Source organism: Sapajus apella, unplaced genomic scaffold, assembly GCF_009761245.1.
Source record: "Sapajus apella isolate SASKATOON/1434 unplaced genomic scaffold, GSC_monkey_1.0 scaffold23, whole genome shotgun sequence".
Classification (NCBI taxonomy): domain Eukaryota; kingdom Metazoa; phylum Chordata; class Mammalia; order Primates; family Cebidae; genus Sapajus; species Sapajus apella.
This window is the reverse complement of record NW_022436963.1, coordinates 15071658-15097020: the sequence shown is the minus strand read 5'-3', so window position 1 is coordinate 15097020 and position 25363 is coordinate 15071658. Positions and strand designations below refer to the sequence as shown.

The window sequence follows — 25363 nt, the reverse complement described above, 5'->3', positions numbered from 1 at the left end:
GCAACAAGAGCAAAACTCCATCTCAAACAAACAAACAAAAAAAATGATTGTCTTACATAAAGAATTTATAATTTTTTTAAAATTAAGCTAAGGCTGAATCACTTGTAATTTTCTTAAGTATTGAATTACATGTGTAACACTTGCTCAGCCCCATCCTTATCCATTTATTTTAGTTAGGAACATGACAATTTGCATGAATCATACCTTAATGATGTTACATTTTTGTAATTTTAATAAGAACTTTTGTCTTCAAAAATGAAAGTTTAAAATTAGCTTAGTTGTAGTCATATTAAAAGTGTCATAATACCTATAAATTCTTCCTCTAATTTCATCTGGCAAGTCATGGGAAAAATTTCTTTGTAGAATTGCTATGCTATGACAAATGTTTCTGTTTTCCATTATTAGTAAGAATTATGAAACAAAAATTTGCCTATACTGACCCAGAATTAAAAATACATTTTTCTTTTTTTCTTCTCTGAGACAGGGTCTTGCTCTGTCATCCAGGCTGGAGTGCAATGGCACGATCTCTGTTCACTGCAACCTCCGCCTCCCAGGTTCAAGCAATTTTCCTGCTTCAGCCTCCTGAGTAGCTGGGATTATAGTCACCTGCCACCACATGTGACTAATTTTTGTTTTTTTTAGTAGAGATGGGGTTTTACCATGTTGGCCAGGCTGGACTTGAACTCATGACCTCAAGTGATTCCCCCGCCTCAGCCTCCCAAAGTGCTGAGATTACAGGTGTAAGCCACCACGACCGGCTTAGGGAAGATAACTTGTTAAGAGTCAGGGACAAAGTCAGAAGCAGCAGCAGGTACATGGGAAACACACATTTTTTAATTTATACTTCCTCATAGTTCTCTTGGATATCCTCTGGAACTGCTTAGAAGACTGAAGAATTTCATCCCCTAGAAACTCACACTGTTGAAGCTCAGCATGTCTTTGGGCCAGTAGCTTCATGGATTTATCAGTCACTGTTTCTATGAGGTCATCCACCTATGACAAATACAAAGAAATGAAGCCATGTGTTGGAAAGCCTTGTCAAAATCAAAGAGATAGTTGCTTTTCCTGAGAGATGAGTTCAGGAATTGGTAGACATTTTGCAAGTCTTAAAATGTTATTCTAATTCAAGTCATAGCAAATGGAGCTTGAAAACATACATTAACCACCCAGTGATAAAGACAACCTCAGTTCTTCTGAAAAGAAACCTATGCCTTCATTTTAATTGAATTCATTTAATATTTATCAGGTACATAGCATCATTCTAGGTGTCCTTGGCAATCCTTTAGCCACTTTCAGAATACCCTCCGCCTGCTAACATTATTTCTTTTTTTTTTTTTTTTTTTTTTTTTGAAACGGAGTTTCACTCTTGTTACCCAGGCTAGAGTGCAATGGCGCGATCTCGGCTCACCGCAACCTCCGCCTCCTGGGTTCAGGCAATTCTCCTGCCTCAGCCTCCTCAGTAGCTGGGATTACAGGCACGCACCACCATGCCCAGCAGATTTTTTGTATTTTTAGTAGAGACGGGGTTTCACCATGTTGACCAGGATGGTCTCGATCTCTTGACCTCGTGATCCACCCGCCTCGGCCTCCCAAAGTGCTGGGATTACAGGCTTGAGCCACCGCGCCCGGCCTAACATTATTTCTTAATGCTAATCATTAATTTCATCCCACACCCATGCTGTCTACCAGGGCTGTGTGTTCGGTTAAGCCTGGCTCTGATGCTTCTGAGACAAAAGTTAAAAGCCTTTGTCCACTACCTGCATTTGAAGCTTTCCTACTGTCAAATCTGATTTTCGGAGGATGTTTTCCATGCGATGCTTCTTTTTTTTAAGTGCTGGAAAATGTGGTCTCTTTTTTGGTGAATATGGCCCCTATGGTAAAAATGCAAAACACATCAGATTAGGAACTACCAACATTATTTCTGTGATGGTGCTTAAACAAGAATCCTCACCCTTGGGACATTCTCTTATAAACTGAACATTTGCTACATAACAACTTTGGGTTGGAGACTGTATTCATATTATTCTCCACGCCCCATGTATCTTCTTTGTGTCCAGAGCTCTCTTTGAAGAGATCTATAGGGTCCAGAGAAATGAGATTGTCTGGCTCTGAAAGAATATACAGCATCAGGAAAAAAGCAGGTCATTTGTAAGGGGAAGAAGAAATTGACTCTGCAGCTACTGAGCACAGTGAGAGTGTGGGGCTGTTGTGGACCAGTGCCCCAGAAAGCTCATTATCAGTGGATCTAGTTGTTAATTCAGTCTCGTTTCTGCAGGTTTCCTTATTTTCCTGGCAGTCATGTCTTCAAACATAAAAAGAAAGCTCTGGGTTCTTTTTACCCATGCCTGATACTTTTCCCATTGTCCCTGGCTTACTGGTTACAAGTACCTGTCCTAATAGTGTTGCAAATGGAAATCATTCCCAGGTCATGGCTCCAAGCTAATATGCCTTTTTTAGTCTTATTTAGGTCACTCTTCCTTCCCCTTGTGCTTAATGATGAGCTTTAGGACTACTGTGAGACCTACACAACGCAGGATATGGAACCACATCTGGGTCCTACCCTTTGCCTTTACAAATGGAGTCTGCTGAACCACTGCTGCCCTGCCAGCTTGACCCAGCTCAAATGTCCCTTGCAGAACCTTCCCTGATCTAGCATACTTGGCAGTTATTACCTTATTTCTCTGTTTGTTGAATACAACTACTATAAAGTCTATTTCCTAGGCAAGTTTTGTAAAGCAGGACTAGTTGGGGCTGGTGTGGACTGAAGAGAACACACCTCCTGCAGTAAGTTGGTGCAGCTCCTCCTGCTTGTTCCCTTGAGAAACTGGCCTAGTATTTTCAAATCTTTTTATTTTTCAAAAGAAAGTTGAAAACCCAGAATTTTATTTGAAATATCCTAATTTTTAAATGTGGACTATTAATTCAAAAAAAAAAAAATATATATATATATATGTTGAGATGGGGTCTCACTGCTGCCCTGACTGGAGTGCCATGGTGTGATCATGGCTCACTAAACCCTTGACCTCCCTGGGCTCAGGTGATCCTCCCATCTCAGCCTCCTGAGGAGGTGGAACTAAAGGCATGCACCACCATGTCCAGCTAATTTTTATATTTTTTTGTAGAGATGGAGTTTTGCCATGTTGCCCAGGCTGGTCTCAACCTCCTGAGCTCAAGTGAGCCTCCTGCCTCAGCCTCCCAAAGTACCAGGATTACAGACATGAGTCATTCCATCCAGCTAATTCAAATATATTTTTGAGAACATTCTGAGTGCTAAACAAAACACTTTTATAGCTAGTTGACAACCTGTGATCTAACATTATTTGATTGACAGAAATTTTTAATCATAGCCAAATTACACCATCTTTAACCTTATGGTTAGTGCTATTTGTGTCCTAAGAAGTCTTTAGTCTGAAGTCATGAAAATATTCTTACTGTTCTTCAGAAGTTTTAAGATTTTTGCCTTTTCCACTTAAATCTATACCAGAACAGAAATTAATTTTTGTATATGGTGTGAGATAGGGATCAATTTTCATTTTTTGTCTATATGAATGCCCACTTGTTCCAGCAACATTTGTTCAAAAGATTAGCTTTATCCCACTGCTGTGCAGTGCCATGGTTGAATGCCTGTCTCCCCTATTTAACTGTAAGTTCCACAGAAGCAAGACCATGTCCATTGGATCTCCCTGTAGCCCCCAAACATACAAACTGCCCAAAACATAATAGGGGCACAATAAGTATGAACCTAGCACACAGAAGGCAAAAAAATCAATACTAATATCAGTGCACTCTGACATTGGTGTTCCAGAGCAGCACTGTTCAGTGGAACTTTCTGTGAGGATGGAAATGTTCTCTATCTGTACTATATAGGACAGCCACTAACTAAGTGTGATTATTGGCCATTTGAGATGTAGCTACTGCAACTGGGGAACAGTACTTTTAATTAACATAAGTAGTTACATTCAGTTATTGACTAGCATATTGGACAGTACAGTTAGTCTATAGCATACCAATTACAACTAAGGACTCTAGAGCCAGATCTTTCTGGGTTTGAAACTTGGCTCCGTCACTTACATGGACAAATTAAACTCTCAGTACCATCCCTAAAATAAGGTTAATATTGCTACCTATGTTATAGGGCTGAAGGATTATCCAAGTTGTTATTTTTAAAGCACTTAGACCAGAGTTTGGAACATAACTTTAAGGTAAGTCTTATTATATTTAAAACAATAATAATAGTTCATGGTTCTATTTCTGAAAAATAATCTGAGCAATTTAGGCTCAAACATGCATACCTGGCTGGTCACGGTGGCTCATGTTTGTAATCCCAGCAGTTTGGGAGACCAAAGCAGGTGGATCACTTGAGGCCAGGAGTTTGAGACCAGCCTGGGCAACATGACAAAACCCTGTCTCTACTAAAAATACAAAAATTAGCCAGGCATGGTGGCTGACACCTGTATGTACTTCCAGCTACATGGGAGGCTGAGGTGGGAGAATCACTTGAACCCAGGAGACAGAGGAGGTTGCAGTGAGCCAAAATCATGCCACTGCACTCCAGCCTGGGTGACAGAGTGAGACTCTGTCTCAAAACAAACGAACAAACAAAAACCATTCATACCTATGAAAAAGTAAAAGCTTTGGTTTGGAGAGTCCTAGATTATCTATGGGCACTTTCTGTGTTGTACATGTGGCTATTTACATTTTAATTTCAATGAAAATTAAGATTAAAAATTCAGTTCCTCAGTTGAACTGACCACATTTCAAAGTCTCAAAGCCAAATGTGGCTAATGGCTACTATTTTGGACAATGTATACTTGCATCTTCACAGAAAGTTCCACTGGACAGTGCTGGTCTAATGAGTTCCACTCTACACAGTATGCACAGATAGGCCAGACTGCTAATATACTAACATTTGAAGAGTGAGAAAGTGAGTATAAAACTCCACTGCTGCCCATATGTAGTAGAAGGTGAACAGTTTGAGCTTAGAAGTAAAGGAATCTGACCCAGAGAGTACCCTAAATTCTTGGAGAGGAAACACAAACAGCAGATTTAAAGGGCCGATTATGGAGGAGTCATGGTAGGAGAGAACTTGGTTTTTGCAAAATCTCTAAACATTGAGTTATGTGTAAGTCTTTAGAGGCCAATTTGTTTAGCGTTTTACCTTTTGCAGCCCTGACGGAAGAGATGTCACAGATAACCGCTTGGTGGTTCTCCTGGCTCGTAGGAGTGTATTTCCCCGAGTTATCTCCTTTGTCTCTGCCTCTACATCAAGCTGTATAGTCGCTTAGAGAAAGGGGGAAAAAGGAGTCTGTGAGGATCACAATGAGGAACATGTTCTTCCTATTAAAAAGTATAGTATTCTTTGAAGACAGCATCACATGCTGCTTCAGTGGCTTTTTTTTTTTTTTTTTTTTTTTTTTTTAAGCTAAACAATGGATTTGCTCTTCCCAATCTTATACTTTCTCCTGCACCCATTTGCCTTTTGTTATGGTCATGACTTCAAGGACACCAACCCAGTATTGACAAGGTAGCCACCTCTCTCTCTCTTCAAGACTTAAGTTTTTTTCCTGAACCACCGTGGAATTAGAAAAGTAACCTTCTTAACATACAAGGCTCTCCCTTGAGTATTCGTTGTGGATTGAAGCAAATGTTCTATCCTCCAGAAATGTGGCTCAAAGCTCAGTTATTTACATACCATGTGATTGGTCTTTCCCATATCCAAGCGCCAGGTGAACTTCGGATTCCTTTACATTTTAAAACATCAATTCAGTGCTTAATAAATGCATTTATAAAGGAAGCTTTAAAACACTGCCAAAAATTTAAGACTAGTATCATAAATAGGCATTACAATTACTATGCTAAAAACAAAGCTATGTAATTTTTTTCAGAAGGCACTAAACCTGAGGTTACTCTCTTTTCCTTAAAAAAAAAAAGGCGGGGGGAGGTCACTAGGCCAGGCACAGTGGCGCATGCCTATAATCCCAGCACTTTGGGAGGCGGAGGCGGGCGGATCACAAGGTCACGAGATCGAGACCATCCTGGCCAAAATGGGGAAACCCTGTCTCTACCAAAAATACAGAAATTAGCTGGGCATGGTGGTATGCGCCTGTAGTCCCAGCTACTTGGGAGGCTGAGGCAGGAGAATTGCTTGAACCCAGGAGGCAAAGGTTGCAGTGAGCTGAGATCGTGTCACTGCACTCCAGCCTGGTGACAGAGGGAGACTCCGTCAAAAAAAAAAAAAAAAAGCCACTAAATGAGACATTTCCCTCGGTGTATTCAAAAGGATGACACCATTGAGGAAGGGGTGTTTGCAATTTGCTATGTGTTAGGATCACAATGAGAAACACTGTTCCTTCATGCTCTGTGCACGCCTAAAATCATCTTGTTGCTTCAAGTCCATTGATAAGGACTTCTCTGGGAGCCTCAGACCTCAATGAATACATGAGCCAACTGGACACCTCCACTTGGCTATTCGGCAGGGACCTCAAGTCAGCAAGTCGAGCCAGAACTCATGACTTCCTTTTCAATCCAGGTCCATTGCTCCTAATCTCAATGAATGATGCCTCCACCTTCAAAGCAAGTGCTCAATCCAGAAATTCTTCCCTCTCCCCTGCCCTTCACTGTCCAACTCTTCCCCAAATCTTGTAACTTCTACCTGTGCATATTTCTCCCTTTATCTCCCCTTTCCCACTGCTATGAAATCATCCTAGCTAATGTCATTCCTTGCCTGAAAGAATGTAAGGGTTCTTATTGTTCTTCCTGCATTTGTGCTTACCCTCATCTGATCCAGTCTACACTATACATCGAAAGCTATCTTTTAAGAATGCAAATCAGATTATGTAAATCCCTAGCTTGAAAGTATCCAATGGTTTCTTATCACCCTTAGAAGAAAGTTAAAAATTCTCAACATGTCCTATAACAGACACCCCTTACTACCCCATTCAACCAGCCTCTCCTTAGCTCTCTGTGTTCCAACCTCCCTGGATTTCTTTCATTTCCTAATTGTGCCTGGTGATCTCTTGATATTGTGACTTGAACATGCTCTCCCTTATTCCTGGAAACTGTTCTCCCCTCTCCGCTTTGTGTAAGCCATCCTTGTGTCTTAGCCATCCTTCAGGTCTCAATTTAGTTGCCCCTTCTTTGGGGAAGCCTTTCCTGAGACCCCGCCCCTAAAGTTAGAGCACCCATGATTTCTTTCAATAGCATCCCATGCGTCTGCTTTTGGAACAAATGTGATTTTCTGCATGTTTGAAAGCCCCTCAATGCTGTAACTCCATGAGGGAGGGGCCAAGTCTGTCCTATGTCCTACTCTATCCCAAAAACTGTGGCTGTCATATAATAAGTACTGAGCAGATATTTGTTAAATAGATAAAAACATGTTTTGAAGGTCAGCAGGGAAAAGCAACTGGTTTGGGGCCACAATGAAGGGTAATAATATTTGAGCTACATCCTAAAGGATGAGCCTGATTCCTGGAAAAATCTTAGTTCATATTTGTTATTCCATCTAAGATAAAAATAAACCAGTGCACAGATTGAGAGTAGAAATTTGATCCTCTGTTTTCTGCTGGATTCTTCAATTCCAGCCCCAGAAATATAGAAGCATATCCACTTTGTTATTTTCAACATAAATACACAGGTCAATCCATACCAGGTAATAGCTAGATGCTTGGATACTGGTATTAGTGACTGCTTTTTATAGAACAGAGAGTTTGTTTGAAATTAGTCAGCTGGAAACCATCAGGCTTTTTTTTTTTTTTTTTTCCTGGAAAAAGCAGACAACAGGTTTGTTGCCTGATCATGGTGTGTAAAATGTGAGGTTGTATATATATTTACATATACTATAAGGGCCATATGTTTCCTGATTCTGTGCTGTGAAGGACATTAAAAAGCTACAAAGGACATATAGGGCAGTGAAATTATTCTGTATGATGCCATAAGGGTGGATGCATGTAATAACGGGATATGAAATAAAAGTATGTATTTGTCAAATCCTACAGAACTACACAATATAAAGGAGGAACCCTAATGTAAGCTTTCATTAATAATAATAATATATCGGCTAGGTGTGGTGGCTCACACCTATAATCCCAGCACTTTGGGATGCTGAGGCAGGCGAATCATGAAGTCAGGAGTTTCAGATCAGCCTGGCCAATATGGTGAAGCCCCATTCCTATTAAAAATACAAAAATTAGCTGGGCGTGGTGGCGTACACCTATAGTCCCAGCTACTCGGAAGGCCAAAGCAGAAGAATCGCTTGAACTCAGGAGGCAGAGGTTGCAGTGAGCCAAGATCACGCCACTGCACTCCAGCCTGGGTGACAGAGTGAGACTCTGTCTGAAAAATAAATACATAAATTAATAATATCAATATTGGTTCATCAATTGTAAATGTACCACACTAAAGCAAGATGTTAATAACAGGAGAAGATGTGGGGGTCAGGGAAGCGGGAGTATATATGGGAAGTCTATATTTTTCTGTTTAGTTTTTCTGTAAATATAAAAATGCTATAAAAATACTTTTTTTTTTTTTTGAGACAGAGTCTCATTCTGTTTCCCAGCCTGGAGTGGAGTGCCATGATCTCAGCTCACTGCAGTCTCTGCCTCACAGAGTCAAGCAATTCTCCCATCTCAGCTCCCTTAGTAGGGACTACAGGGACATGCCACCCTGCCTAACTAATTTTTTTTTTTTTTTTTTTTGTATTTTTGGCCAAGATGGTTTCACCATGTTGCCCAGGCTGGTCTTGAACTCCTAGGCTCAAGTGATCCACCTGCCTCGGCCTTCCAAAGAGCTGGGATTACAGGTGTGAGCCACTGCTCCTGACCTAGACTTCATTAATTTTTTAAAAAGCTACAGATGAGAATGCAAACATTGGTAGTATTGTTAGTCATAACTCATAGGATGCTAAATGACAGCATTGCTAGTTGCAAAAACAACTTAGCAGTTCAAATATTGATTCTTCTACACAGTACATAGAAAGTAGATACAATAAAAGCAAGCATTCTTTATGACTTACCAGTTATACATTTTATTCATTTAATTCTCACTACCCCCTACACTATTAGAAGTAGCATGTGAAAGTCTGTATCACTGCTTTCTCCAGAAACAAAACCAAAAATCTCCCTTGAGTTTGCTTTTCCAATGTATATGTATATATGAATATACATGCACTTATAGTGAATATTTATGCATATATATTTAAATAAAAAGTGACTTTAAACTGATTAGACCACTGATTAATTGAACTAGGAGAAACCTCCAAGGCAATCCAATGCAGTGCTTCTCAAAAGGTATGAACAAGGCTGGACATGGTGGCTCACACCTGTAATCCCAACACTTTGGGAGGCCAAGGCAAGCGGATCACCTGAGGTCAGGAGTTCAAGACCAGCTTGGCCAACATGGTGAAACTCTGTCTACTAAAAATACAAAAATTAGCTGGATGTGGTGGCACGTGCCTGTAGTTCTAGCTACTCAGGAGGCTGAGGCAGGAAAATCGCTTGAACCCGGGAGGCAGAGGTTGCAGTGAGCCGAGATCATGCCGCTGCACTCCAGCCTGGGAGACAGAGCAAGATTCTGTCTAAAAAAAAACAAACAAAAAAAAGCAAAATGGTGTGAACATACAAGCCGACTGAGGATCTTGCTGAAGTACAGCTTCTGACTCAGAAGGGCCCAGGTAGGGCCTGAGATTCTGCATTTCAGACCAGCTCCTCAGGGATGGCATACTGGTATAGCAAGAAAATTCATCCTAACTTCACTCTTCCTCTTGGCCTCAACCCAAGCACAGATTGCCCAAATTTGATTACCATTCTCTGAGAACTTTCTCATTTTTGTTGTAAATAACTTGGGAGATGGAAGTTCTTTAACAATCCTAGGGAGAAGGCTCTGCGTGTTTGACAGGAGGGCTTCCTCATGGTCAGCGGAGCCCTCTTTGCTGGCACTTGCTGGCTTGCTTCTATACTTGTAGGACAGCATCCGCCCAAAAGCAGTCTTCACTTTCGTCATCAAATTTCTTTTCTGATTTTGCTGGCTTGAAATCTCATGAAATCTCATGTCACTCTCACTGGATGATTCCTCATTAGGGACCAATACCTTTTGTTTTAGTAAGTTGGTAGACACAGCTCTATGCCATCTAAACAAAATAGAAATAGTTCATATTGGGGGAACTGAAACGTTAAAAGTGAATAACTTTTAAATCATTAAAACACACACTTCAAATGTGAACAAACTATACAATTAAAAAAAAAGTGAAATTGGAGACCAAGAATCAAATAACAGAAAAATAAAGCCAAAGGAACTACTTGGTGTTTTTTTACCATATTACAGTAATCTGGCCACTATTTAATTTAAACACAGTACTGTAAGAGGTAGGTTATATTATTATCTTCATTTTACTAATGAGTAAACTGAGACATAGGTTAAATTAATTGACCAAGGGCTGAATGCAGACTATAATCCAGGTCTGTCTCTTGGAATCCATTACCTTATATTGGCAAATTGGCAATCTTATTTCAGTGAAAGTTTGAGATAGTTTTTGCTAGATTTGGCAGTTTCAAAGTGAAAGTAACAAAAGATGAGAGAGTCTGCTAGGATAGTCAGTAAGGAATAACCTCCAAGTCCCCATATATGCTGCATTTACATAGAACACTCATTTAGATAACATACTATTAACTTTTATACAGTGACTATGTGTACCATCTTCATAATTTTGGTATATTTTATTACACACAATATTCTAAACAATAGGCAACATTTTCTGATAGCTTTCTGTGCGCTAAACACTCTTCCAAGTGCTTTCGTCTGTAGAACATAACTAAATCTTTGCATTCTCATCTCTACTTCACACCTGAAGATATTAAAGTTTGGAGAGATTAAATAATTTATGTCCAGATGATCTGATCCTGAGGTCTGTGTTGTTAACCACTATGCTAGAATATCACCTATACCGTGATACAATTTTTACCTAATATTCTTCCTCAATTAACTATTTTTTAAAATACCCATGAAATCTCAGGTATTTTTTAATTTAAAATTTTAATGTTGAGATCATTATAATTTCACATGCAGTTTAAGAAATACAGGAAGATTCTGTGTGCTCTTTACCTAGTTTCCCCAAATGCTGACATCTTGCAAAACTATATTTTCACAACCAGCATGTTGACATTGATACAGTCAGGATACAGAACATTTCCGGTAACACCAGGATCCCTCATGTTTTATAGCCACACCTGCTTTCCACGGCCCCCTCTTTCTTAAACTGGCATCCACAAATCTGTCTTCTGTTTGCATAATTCTTGTCCTTTCAAGAATGCTATGTAAATGGAAATATACATCAAGTAATTTTTTGAGATTTGCTTTGTTTTCACCCAGCATAATTCTCTGGGCATTCATGCGGGTTTTGTGTATTAATTGTTCATATCCTTTTATTGCTGAGTAGTAGTCCATGATATGAATGCACCACATTTTGTTTAACTATTGACTAATTAAAAGATATTTGGCTTGTTTCCAGTTTGGGGCTGTTATGAATAAAGCTGCTATAAACATTTTTGTATAGGTTTTGTATGAACATAAATATTCATTTCTCTGGGTAAAAATCCCAGGTTTTATTTTATGCTATTACATTATATTAAATATATAACATTTCTTTTTTTTTTTTTTTTTTTGAGATGGAGTCTTGCTGTGTTGTCAGGCTGGAGTGCAATGGCGCAATCTTGGCTCACTGCAACCTCTGCCTCCTGGGTTCAAGTGATTCTTCCACTTCAGCCTTCTGAGTAGCTGCGGCCACTGGCACATGCCACCACGCCTAATTAATTTTTGTATTTTTAGTAGAGATGGGGTTTCACCATGTTGGCCAGGATGATCTTGATCTCTTGACCTTGTGATCTGCCCACCTTGGCCTCCCAAAGTGCTGGGATTACAGGGGTGAGCCACCGCGCCCAGCCATAACATATATTTCTAATATGGATTAAAACAAATTTATAACCATTAACAATGTTCTTTATATATTACCTAAAATATCTCATGTACCATCAGTAGCATGTGTACTACTCTCCAGGAAAACACTCTTCTAAACGGAACCTAAATCATTCTGCCTCTTTCTATAATTATACATGGGAAGTAGTTTAGCGAGAGACCAGACACTAAAGTTAAATGGCCTTGGTTCAACTCAGGACAATTCCTAACTCTGTTACCTTGGCCATTTTATGTAATCTCTATAAGCTTTGGTCGTCTCATTTGAAAATGGGCGTAGCCTTTTCAGAATTGTGAAAATAAAAGGAAATAATTCATGTGTTTGGAATCTTAAAAAGCATTCAATAAATGATGCTTTTTATTACCATGTGGATCAGAATAGTGGGGAAAATGTAAAAGGCAAAAAGGGAACCCACACTAGACGGCAGAATAAGGGAGAGGCTAGAAGCCTCCCTTCTGGGACCAAGGAAATGAATCTCTGGGAGACCAAAAGCCTCCCTGCTGCAAATTTTACATATATGACTTTTAGGGGGTGCTATTCAATTTAGTCTTTAGGGTTGTGTATAGTTATAATGATTTTCTGGCAGACGATAGTAAAATGTCCTGAGGAGGGAGCACCATTTCCTAATTTGCCTGAAGATAACTTATGGGCTAGTATTAATCTCCTGTAGACCCCACTGAGACTCCTTTAATAATAATTTAATTTTTTTTTTTAGATGGAGTCTTGCTTTAGTGTCGAAGCTGGAGTGCAGTGGTGCGATCTTGGCTCACTGCAACCTCCGCCTCCTAGGTTCAAGCGGTTCTCCTGCCTCAGCCTCCGGAGTAGCTTGGGATTACAGATGTGAGCTACCACACCCAGCTAATTTTTGTACTTTTAGTAGAGACGGGGTTTCACCACGTTGGCCAGGCTGGTCTTGAACGCCTTACCTCGTGATCTGCCCATCTCGACCTCCCCAAGTGCTGGGATTACAGGCATGAGCCACCGTGCCTGACCAATAGTTTAATTTTTAAGTGATTCTACTACTATAAACATGTACACTCATACACTTTGACACAGAACAATGCAAATACAGTTTCTGGAGATTCAGGAATCCCGAAGACCATCCATGCAACCCCTCTGGTTAAAAGTCCAGTTCTAAGTGCTCTCAGAATCTCCAGAAGGTGTTCTCCATTCCCATCCTCCCCACTCTCATCTCCAATCTATCCAAAACATAATTAACAAAGGTGATTTTGCTCCAGAGCCTAGGAATACAACTACTGCAACTTCTGGTATAAGGAGAACCATCCCCTTCTTAAGTTCTTAAATATTTTTGTGTTGGTACTGAATTTATTTGGTTGTATTGCTTCCCCCTGGATCTCCTACATTTCATTGAAAGTGGAAATCTCTGTAGTATTTCATTTTGTCCGTGGAAGTTCATAAGCTTGGCTTTTGATTCTTCCAGGGCTCATTAAAACACCTCACTTCTACATGTCTGAACTATAGTCCATGGACCTGGTAAGAGAGAAGCATGAAGAAACCGGAAAATAAATCACCACACTGACTTTCCAAATTAAAATATATTATATTTTGGATGTTTCATACCTGTCTGTATGGTTTTTGTCATTGGCAAAAAAAAGCAGGTCTAAGACAGTTTTAATGTTACATTAAACAATGTGTCCATAGTGAAATGTAATTAGCACATATTTCAGCAGCCAAAATTGCTGGAATAGGAAAAAGAAAACATTGATCATGGACCTGTTTTGAAGAAGGCACTAATCGCTCTTCAAAATAGTACAAATTTTCATGGCATGTGAGATGTCTAAAATTCTGATGCTAAAATATCAACATAAGATCGGTACCTATTTTAGTCTCCTGTGCCACATTAAATCTCAATTTCAAGTGGAAGGGAAAGGTTTTCCCTGTTACAGTTAAGACCTTTCTGATCATAAAATGAAGCTTATATTGTTACACTAGATTTCTTGATCCAATGGAGTACCTTTTCAGCCAATCTATCCAGAGTCCTCACTCCTAAATGCAATGCTTAAAACGACATGCCACCATGCAAAATCCAAAGACTCTCATTTGACAGAAAACACAATGAATCTCTGTTACCCACCTTTCTATCCCCTTCCTTTTGAATGAGGCATTTTTCTTCTTGAGTTGCTGGAATCTTCGGTACTGTCCAACTTTTCCATAGGCAATCTTAAAGGATTCTGGTAGATACAGCTGACGTCGGGCCATTGCTGTCAACTTCACCTGCAGTAGCCGTTTTTGATTGTTTTAGTTATTGAGCTTACAGACTTCACTACAAAATCATCCTGTGACTGAGTGTACTCTCAAGGTCTGGGCTATTTGGAATAAAATACGTAGGAAAATTTTAGAGTCTTTCCCTTATTCCCTTCCAAGTGTTAGAGACATTATTTGTGGGACTGACCCTGTTTACAACTTCACAGAGGTCACCAATGATGTATTTGACAGGGCTGTGTGAAATTCCATGGCTCTTTGTGGAAGACTTCACAGAGTCTCCAACAAGGCAAATGAAGAAATGATGATCTGATTGCCTCAACACTGGCATTTGCATAGGAAAAAAACCAAAAACCAAACCAAACCAAACAACAAAACACCCATGCACTATTTGACCACCACATTCAGAAGTGCATATTCGAACTCTGAAGGAAGAGACCTGTGGGAATACCAACAATCTGTTGATTAACAAAAGTTGAGTGGCTGTTGGATCTCTCAGTTACAGCTGGTCGATGTTCTCTGTGTCCCGTGGAACACATGTGACAAGGCCAGTTGTTGTTTGGACATCTCAGAATGTGCCCCAATGGTGGTTTTCATTACATCTTGGAATTTTGCAGTGGTCTCTCAAAGTACATTGCTGAATTGAGGACCTGATCCACCCCTCCCTTCCAACATTGCCCCACTTATTTCATGGTGAAGAGCGTATTCTGCCTGGAATGAAACTTTTCACCACAAGGTGGCAGCAGACACTAGGATTTATTCCTGTCATCCTCTGGCGCTTTGAGTTGTTCCGTCAAGTAACTAAATGTTTAAGAAGAAAAACTCTTCTAGAAAGGTTCTGGAAGTTACATGAATTACTCTGCTTTCTGTGTTTGCATTAATCAATAATCAAGTGCACACGAATTTCCTAGAGGTCTTTTTAAGATGAAGATTTCGACACAGTACATCTGGGGTGGGATCCAAGAATTTGCACTCCTAACGAAGTTCCAGGTGATGCTGATGATGCTGGACTGCACCTGTAGTAGTGAGGGTCTTGTATGTTTCAGTACTGGGGGAAAGAGCTTTAAAATGGTATAGAATGAAGTGTATAATGTTGAGGGACTAAGGGAGTGGATTTGGAAATTATGCCTGGATTCTCATTTCTAGCTTAGCTATGTGACCTTGGTGAATTCATTTTAACCTATTAATGTTTGTTTTCTCATCCCTAAAGTGGGAATACTCATAGTGCCCAAGCCATAGTTTTATGGCAAAATTCAAGTGAAATAGAAATTCTGCTTCAGCAGGGAATGAGACCCAGGAATCCATATTTTAGGAGACTGGGTGCAGATGTTCCTCTGTCCCACATTTGAGAAGCACTGAAGTAGAGCATATCTAATGTGCTTGGCCAAATGGACATGTACTCTTCCCCCAGACTATTTTTCTTCATCTGTCGCATCCTCAGAGCACAATAAATAACAGGTACTTGAATAAATGAATACATGAATATTTTCTATAGCAACAGGCCAATGTTTTTCATGCAATTATTGGCACTCCTGTCTTAATTCTGTTGTATTCTGTTAATTATCCAGATGAATGAGATGAATTTTTTCATTTTTTCTTTTTTTGAGTGGAGTCTTGCTCTGTTGCCAGGCTGGAGTGCAATGGCATGATCTTGGCTCACTGCAACTTCCACCTCCTGGATTCAGGCAATTCTCCTGCCTCAGCCTCCCAAGTAGCTGGGAATATAGGCATGCACCACCATGCCCAGCTAATTTTTATATTTTTAGTAGAGACAAAGTTTCACCATGTTGTCCAGAATGGACTCGATCTCTTGACCTCATGATCTGCCTGCCTCGGCCTCCCAAAGTGCTGTGATTACAGGGATAAGCCACAACGCCTGGCCGAGATGAATTTTTTAATTTTTAAATTTATTTATTTATTTATTTGACCACTGTCAGAAAAGAGATGAATTTTATACTAGGAAAGAGAGCTGTTTTTTATTTGTGCATGGGTGTCTGTGTTTGTACATGTCTGTGTGTGTGCATGTCTGCATGTATGCGTGTATGTAGTAGGCTGAAACATTTGCTGCTGTGGCTCCTGTGACAAAACTTGTTGGTTTCCAAAGGGGTCCTGAAGCAGATGATAGCGCTAGAAAGAGTGGGATGGGGGAAAGGGTTAGAGTATAGACAGACACCAATTTGGAGCTGTGTCTGGATTTATATTCTAGCTCTACCCCTTACAAGCTTATGGGTCCTTGGGCAGGTGACAAAAATCTCTTTGGACCTTCGTTTTCTTGTTTGTAAAATAGGAATCATAACTGCTACCTCCCAAGATTCTTTTAGTCATTCAGTTATTCAACAAATGTTTGAATGCCTGGTGGTTGCCAGGCACCACCCTAGATACCAGGGATACTGCAGTAAACAACACACGTGAAATCTCTGATCTCATATAACTTAATATGCTGTGGGAGACACAGGTAACAAACAGGGAAATGAACATTTTAATTTCAGCTGGTAGTAAATACTATGAAGAAAGTAAAAGAGGATGATGGGATAGAAGGACTGAGGATAAGGAGTGACTTTAGATGGGGCATTAGGAAAGCCTGTCCAATGAGGTCAGGCATCGGTCCTGAATGCTGAACAGGGAAAAGAGCCAGTCGTGTGAAAATGCGTGTGACCCAGGCAGGAGAAACAGCATGTAGCAAAGCCCTGAGGTAGAAGAAGCCCAATGTCTTTGAAAATGTGGAAGAACGCTAGGGTAGGTGGAGCAAAGAGAGGTAGCTGTGTGTGACAAGCTGCAGAGAGGGCCAAACCTCTTGAGTTCTACAGATCAAATTAAAGATTTTGGTCTTGATCTTCAGAGCAATGGGCAGTTGTTGAGGGTTTTGTTTTGTTTTGTTTTGTTGAAACAGGCTGGCGTGCAGTGGCACCATCTTGGCTCACTGCAACCTCTACCTCCCGGTTCAAGCCATTCTTGTGCCTCAGTCCCCTGAGTAGCTGGGGTTACAGGCGCATAACAACACACCCAGCTAATTTTTTTGTATTTTTAGTAGAGGCAAAGTTTCAACATGTTGCCCAGGCTGGTCTCCAACTCCTGAGCTCAGGTGATCCACCCGCCTCAGCTTCCCAAAGTGCTGGGGTTACAGGTTTGTTGAGGGTTTATAAGGAACTTGTTCATATATTTATTTGAAGAAATGGGACTCGGTTGTGAAGAAAATGACTAGAATCCTTTCCCAGGATTTGGGCATTACAATTACATTACAATGCTAGGGGAGGACACGGACACCAAACATGTTAACCAACAGAAAAATTGTTTCAGGTACTGAAAAAGAATGCTATGAGAAAAGTAGAAAAACAAAAACAAAATCAAAAAATAAAAAAGAAGAAAAGAATAAAAATAAATAAATAAAAAGAATAAAACAAACAAAAAGTAGGAAAACGTGGTAGGAAGGGACACGGAGTGGCACTCCTCCAAAATGATCAAGAAAGATTTCTTAAGGAGGTGGCGTTTGAAGTGAGACGTTTAATGTTGAAAAGAGACGAACCGTGCTGAGATCTGGGAGAGGTATTTCAAAGACAGAAGACTACGTGAGCGAAGGTTCACAGGCAGGTGCAAACCAGGTGTGTTTGAGGGCAGGAAGACCAGTGTGGTGGGAACATAGGTGACAAGGGAAGGCATAGTTATGCATAATATGTTTTTAAAAGGTTGCTGTGTGCAGCTCGGAAAATACATTAGAGAGGAAAAAGTGAGCGTTGAAAAGTCTTTAGGTAGGCACTTGGTCCAGGCTGGTAAGAGATGGTGAGGAGTACCAGAAGTGTGTAGATTCAGGCAATATTTAAAAGTGAAATACTGAAATGACCTGGAATATGGAGGATGATACAGTTTTGATGTGTGCCCCTGCCCAAATCTCACGTTGAAATGTAATTGCCAGTGTTGGAGGTGGGGCTGGTGGGAAGTGATTGGATCATGGGGCAGTTTCTCATCTCGTGATAGCAAGTGAATTCTTGCAAGATCTGGTTGTTTAAAAGCGTGTGGCACGCCCCACTGTCTCTCTTGCCCTTGCTTTCACCTAGTGATGTGTAAGCTCCTACTTCACCTTCAGCCAGGATTGTAAGCTTCCAGAGGCCTCCCAAACAACAGATGCTGGTGCCATGCTTCCTGTACAGCCTGCAGAACCATGAGACAATTAAACCTTTTTTCTAGTATATTGCCCAGTCTCAGATATTTCTTTATAGTAATGCAAGAACAGCCTAATGCAGAGGGCGAGTAGAGAGAAGGGGATACTCTGTTGGGGTGTTAAGTTGTTGCTGTAGTCCAGTGGTTTAACTAAGGGGGGAACAGTGGAACTAAAGAGAAGGACACCCATTCAGGAGTCCATCAGTCAACTCTCCTTGTCAACCACCCTTCACAGGACATGGCTTGGAGTTATCCCTGTGTGATCATTCCCTGGACATTTGTAAATGTCCTTCTGAAAAGCCAAAAAGCCAGCTGGAGCCGGACAAAATCTGGTCAAAACACAGTCTCCCTTGTTCTCAACATTATCCTTCCATTGAACATGTCTGAGATTGCATAATCCTATTCAGGTAACCATGACAACAATTGACTCCTATTGAGATAGCAATTGATTGAAAACTCTAAGTCAGAGATGGCAAACATGAATACCTGCAGGAGCCAGGCAGGGAAATGTGAGAAGCAGTGGGTGGGGTGTAAAAGGAAGGGGTGGGAATTGTGGTAAACTGTAGAGTACTGGGCCAATCCAATTCTATTGAACTTCAAATCTTTAAGAAGCTTTTCACATTTAAAAATGTGACCTGCAGGCCATATTTAGCCTGTGGGTCACCAATTTGCTGCCTACAGAGATGTTTTCATGTTAACTCTCTGTTCAGCCAGGTCACTCCCGTCAGTGCTCCTAAAGCTGATTTTCCCCCAGGCTTTAACTTAAACATATTCACTAGCATTCAGTTGGCTCTTGGTTCATTATTAGACCGTCTTTACATCTTCTCCTCGCTATCTGGTTGCATACTAGCTTTGCCTAGCAACCTGTAAGCCCTCTGCAAACTTGGTAAGCTGAGATTCTAGGTGAAGTAAATACACGGAGTAGAGCAGGATAATGACCTTTAGTGACCTGGAGTCATTATTAAACAGAATCCTTTGGAAAACACATGAGTTTCCTGAAGAGTCCTCACTAATTGTGGTCACCCCAGCTTTACCAGGATTTGGGAGACCTTTGCATGTGGGGAAATAGCAGCTGAGGACTTTTCTACCTGGCTCAAGCAAATCCTCTTGCAGAAGCTTTTGCCCTTTTGAAAGAAGGAGGTATCGCCTTACAGATCACTCAGCCAGAACTGTGTCAGGGAAAGCTTATACAGGGTGCCTGGAGACACAGTGTTTCTCCTGGGAAGGCTCCTTACCAAGGGGTGAACTCCCCAGAAGTCAGCAAAGGTGCAGCTGGAGCAAAGTGTCTTCAAAGAGACAACAGGCTTTCAAGTAAATCATGCCTTTTTTAAGTTTGTTTTTTGTGTTGGTTGCTGCCCCAGGTAAGTATTTCTAACTTACAACTCATATAGCTTTGAAATAATTATTTGGTAGTCTGTCAGTTGGTGTTTACTCTCTAACTTCTCAGTGTTGGTCTTTGAAATTGTCCAGTGCCCTGGGCCATACCCACTGTAAAGCCAACATACGAATCAAAATGTCCTCTCAGACGCTGTTGATATGAATGGGAATAAGCTCTTTGAAGAGCAATTTGTAAATACCTGCCAGCATCTGAGCAGCCTCAGAGCCAGCATTCCACTTCCGGCAAGCTATCCTTCATAAGCACACAATGACAGAAGGATATATGTAGGTATATTTGTAATATAAAAACTAGAGGCAACCTATATGTCTACCAATGGAGAATTAAATAAATGGTGCTCCAAACATACTATGGATAGTGGAGCTGTTAAAAGAACAAGGTTGGTCTGGGTGTTCTGACGTGCAGGTAAGGAGGTAATCTGTGGTGTACTGTGGAGTTCTGTGGAGACAGGATGTGCTAAAGCAATGAACACAAGATCTTTAAAAAAAAAAACACCTATCCATATTCACATGCCAACAGGCACAGAAAATTCTGAAATAATGTGTAACAAAGATTCAACAGTGATTATTTCTGGAGATTATGAGTGGAATTTGTAGAATAGCAGAGGTGGGAGAAACACGTAGGAGATTTAAAATTTTTCACTTGATAGACTTTACTGTTTGACTTAGGAAAAGAAAATAAATTACACTTATACTAAAAAATGGAACCTAAAAGTTTAGAAATGAATCACCCAAATTTTGAATGCATAAATACCAAGACAAAGGTTTAAATAATTATTTTCTCTCACCATGGCATGAATTGATTATTAAAATAACTCAGTTATTTTAGAATTAACCACTAATTTTTAGAATTAAACACTTCTAGAGTTGGGAAAGAGCCAAACTGTATTATTCACAACAAAAAAGTCAAGTAAAATATGTCTACTCATAAGAATAAATGATAGGTATCTTAAAGACTGAAATTGCTGACGAAATGTAAGAAATATTTTATTTCAACTTGGTTTGTTACATTTTGACTTTTTTGTGTGTTTGGCTTAAAAAAAATCATTTTTTTAGACAGAGTTTCACTGTTATTGCCCAGGCTGGAGTGCAGTCTTGGCTCACTGCAACCTCCATCTCTTGGGTTCAAGTGATTCTCCTGCCTCAGCCTCCTGAGTAGCTCAGATTACAGGCATGCACCACCCTGCCAGGCTAATTTTGTATTTTAGTAGAGACAGGGTTTCACCATGTTGGTCAGGCTGGTCTCGAACTCCTGACCTCAGATGATCCACCCACCTCGGTCTCCCAAAGTGCTGGGATTACAGTCATAAGCCGCTACGCCCAGTGGGTAAAGATTTTTATTTTGAACCTGGAGTCACACACTGGAGATGCTCAGACATGTTTGGCCTATATCAAGCCTGTGGACCTCATGCAACCCAGGACAGCTTTGAATGTGGCCTAACACAAATTTGTAAATTTTCTTAAAACATTATGAGATTTTTTTGTGTGTGTGATTTAAAGTTTTTGTTTTTTTGTTTTTGTTTTTTTTTTTTAGCTCATCAGCTCTCACTTGCATTAGTGTATTTTAGTGTATTTTATTGCCCAAGACAATTGTACTCCTTCCAATGTGGCTCAGGGGAGCCAAAAGATTGGACACCCCTGGCCTACAGGATGTTTTGAATATCAGAAGATTTTACATAAAAATCTCCATTTCAGAATCCTCATAAAAAATAAGAGTCCCTGGCAGCTTATATAGGCAGAGTAGTGGCACCTGTGGAGGGTGGGAACAAGCTCCAGGTTTACTGCCGTCACTACTGCTCCCAGGTGCTCTACACCAGCTGTCAAGCGTTATTTCACAATCTCCACAAACCAAGTTCAACTAGCTTTTAAAAAAAATTTAATTAATTTTATATTATTTTTTTCTGTTGGTTCTGTCTTTCTGGAGATCAACTTTTGTTGTTGTTTTTTTTAACCTCTTCTTGTCCTTGGGTATGAGGAGGCAGCCTCTCAGGGTCCATCATTCTGTGAGGTCACCTGCCAGCATTTTCACATAGCATTCCATATTTTTTCACAATTTCTCTCTGTGATACAGCTATGAGCCTACTGTCATTTTTATTCTTTTTATTTTATTCTAGAGAAGAGATCTGGCTCTACCTCCCAGGTTGAACTCAGGCTCAAGTGCTCCTCCCACCTCCCAAGCAGTCGGGACTACAGGTGTGGCCCAGTGTGCCCGGCTCCATTCTTTTTATTTTTACTTATTGACTTAATTTCAGAAAGTGAAGAGTTTTTTATGTAACTATTTTGACAGGAAATGCATAATAAAATGCCAACTCTACTTACTTAAATAACGGTTTGGGCTGGGTGTGGTGGCTCACACCTGTAATCCCAGCACTTTGGGAGGCCAAGGCAGGCGGATCACTTGAGGTCAGGAGTTTGAAACCAGCCTGGGCAACACGGCAAAATCCCATCTCTACTGAAAATACAAAAATTTGTCAGGCATGGTAGTGTGCACGCCTGTAATTCCAGCTACTCGGGACGCTGAGGCACAAGAATTGCTTGAACCTGGGAGGCAGAGGTTGCAGTGAGCTGAGATCATGCCACTGCACTCCAGCCTGAGTGAGGGAGTGAGACTCTGTCTCAAACAAAACAAAACAAAACCAGTTTGGTGGGTGGGTTGATATTCTCTGAAAATTATGATCCTCTTTTCTAGAGATTATCATATGTTAAGGGATTGAGATTGCTTTTCAGAGTATATCTTTAGTGGAAAACAAAATTATTCCCAAGTTTCTCAGCACATGCAAATATACTGAAGAAAAACCTAAAATCAATTCACTCTTTAATGCAATGGCAACAAGACACCATCAAATACAGATATAAGCCATCATTGACATGGCCCCATCTGTGGAATTGAATAGAAAATCCGAACCATCAAAATGACACGTAGTAGCAAGTCTTCAAGTGCATTTCATGTCAGAATAATAAGGTCTTGACCCATAGGTCAGTAGGATTGATCTACTTCAGTTAGCAAAAAAAGAATCATTTTATGCATTCATTTATTCACCTAATCATTCCACAAATATCTATTAAGTGCCTGCTATGAACAGACACTGTTCTTGGTACTGAGCATACAGCAAGGAACAGAGGAAAGTTCCCAATTTCATGACACTTGTATTTTAAGTGGGAGGGGGATAGAGAGGAGGAAAAAATTAACAAATAATATGTGAAATTTTAAGAGATGGGAAGTGTCTGCAGGGATGGGAAATGTTTTTATTTGGCCTCAGAAGACCTCTCTGATACAGTGACATTACATTAGGTTGACACAAATGTAATTGCGGTTTTTGCCATTCCTCTTTTTTTTGAAACGAAGTCTTGCTCTGTTGCCCAGGTTGGAGTGCAGTAGCGTGATCTTGGCTCACTGCAACCTCCAGATCCTGGGTTCAAATGATTTTCGTACCTCAACCTTCCGAGTAACTGGGATTACAGGCATCTGCCACCATACCCGTTAATTTTTTGTGCTGTTAGTAGAGACGGAGTTTCACCATGTTAGCCAGGCTGGTCTTGAACTACTGACCCCAAGTGATTCACCTGCCTTGGCCTCTCAAAGTGCTGGGATTACAGGTATGAGCCACCGTGCCTGGCATGCCATTACTTTGAATGGCAAAAACCTGCATATGTTTATGCCAACCTAATAGTACAGACCTACAGGAAATGAATAAATGAGTCAAGGAGAGATCCAGAGAAGATGAACTTTGGATGAGGAGAATGATTAGGGCAAAGTCCCTGTGGCACAGCCTGCTCGATATGTGCAAAGAACAGAAAGGCCTGTGTGGCTGGAATAGAGGGAGGGAGGGCAAGAGTGGTAGAATATGAGGCCAGACAGAAAACAAAGGGCCTAGCATGCGGGATCTGGAGGCCAGTGTAGGAGTTTGGCATTTTACTCTGTGTGAGATGAGAAGCTCTTAGAGGATTTTGAGGAAAGGAGTAATGTTACCTGATTTCAGGTTTAGCACATTGACACATTCACTGTGGGCAGCTCATCACATAGATGTGCTTACTAATATTTCCTTACGTAGTCAAAATAACCCCCGTATTAATTTTCTTTTCATGTTGCAACAGATTATCCCAAACTTGACGATGCCTTAAAATGGCATAAATTTGTCCGACATTTCTGTAGTTAGAAGTCTGACTTGGGTCTCACTGGACAGAACTCAAAGTGTTGGCAAGGCTGTGCTCCCTTCTGGAGGCTCCAGGGGTGAATCTGTTTCCTTGCCTGTTTCAGCTTCTCAAGGCTTCCTGCATTCCTTGGCTCATGACCCAAACCCCTTTGTCTATCTTATAAGCCAGCAATGTTGCGTCTTTTTGACCATGCTTCCTTTTTCTGACTCTCTTCATACTTTTAAGGACCCTTGTGATCACACTGGGTCAACCCAGATAACGCAGTGTAGTTCCCCATCTCAAGATCCCTAATTTATTCACACTTGTGTTCCCTTTGCCATATAAATTAACACATTCCAGCTGGGCACAGTGGCTCATGCCTGTAATCCCAAAACTTTGGGAGGCTGAGGCAAGCAGATCACCTAAGCTGAGGAGTTTGAGACCAGCCTGGGCAACATAGTGAAACCTCATCTCTACTAAAAACACAAAAATTAGCGGGACGTGGTGGTGGGCACCTGTAATTCCAGCTACTCGAGAGGCTGAGCCAGGAGAATTGTTTGAACCTGGGAGGCAGAGGTTACAGTGAGCCGAGATCGTGCCACTGTACTACAGCCTGGGCGACAGAGCAAGACTTCACCTCAAAACAAAAATGAAAACAAAAACAAAAAGAAAAAAACACATTCCCAGATTCTGGGGATTAGGAAGTACATGTCTTTGGCATAGGGAGTGGTGAGGGGAGGATTATTCTATCATGTTCCCCAAGCGTCATTACTTTGCTAAATAATCACAGTCCCCCACCTCCAACATAGTTATATACCCCTAATAGAATGCAAATTTCGGCCATGGAGTAAAAGTTCTGAATAAGGTTTTGCAATGTGGTTCCAGAGGGAAGTCACTGAGCAAAAATAAAAAATATCTAGTTAACAAGTCTTATGGTTCGGACATTTTCAGATCATCGCTTTAACAGAAAGGCTGTATGTATCCTAAAGCACACTTTTGGAAGTAGAAGATAATTTTTTGGTTCAGGAAAGAGGATGGTGAAAATATATATGACTGGAGAGAGGCTTGCAGCCACCTTCATGAAATAGATTCATGAAGTTTGGGAGACGAGAGATTCCTTCAACGGAAACCAAAAAAAAAAAAAAAAAAAAAAAGCAGGTTAATTCTCCAGCACTTCAGTGTCAGAGGACACCACTGGTACCAACAGATGGAAATGGGCCAGTGTGCACTGAAATGGTAAGGGTGGAAGGGATGTGGGTGGGGGACTGAGAGTGTCTGCCTCATTGCTCTTTCTGGATAAATCACACTACCTATTGGACCGAGTGTGCCTAGGCAGGGAGTGAAGGGGAAGGTATGAGGCCCTATTCATCCTTGCGAAGTTACACCTAATACCTAGGGGCCTACCTTGCCATTCAGCAAAAGCTTGGCCAACTAAATTGGAAGAGAGGTTTTAATTTGGGAATGAAGCGGCAACAGGACCCAAATTCAGGGCTC

At 40.7% G+C, this 25363-nt stretch overlaps 1 protein-coding gene across 1 annotated transcript; it reads right to left on the bottom strand.

Annotated features, from left to right (window-relative positions):
* Positions 1-795: 795 nt before the first annotated feature.
* CUNH3orf49 (chromosome unknown C3orf49 homolog) lies at positions 796-14183 on the bottom strand. The gene is made up of 5 exons (XM_032290647.1): positions 14058-14183; positions 9798-10123; positions 5159-5280; positions 1758-1871; positions 796-993 (listed from the first exon to the last, which is right to left on the bottom strand). The coding sequence occupies exons 1-5, from the start codon at positions 14180-14182 to the stop codon at positions 796-798; spliced, it is 885 nt and encodes a 294-aa protein (XP_032146538.1). The 5' UTR covers position 14183.
* Positions 14184-25363: the final 11180 nt, after the last annotated feature.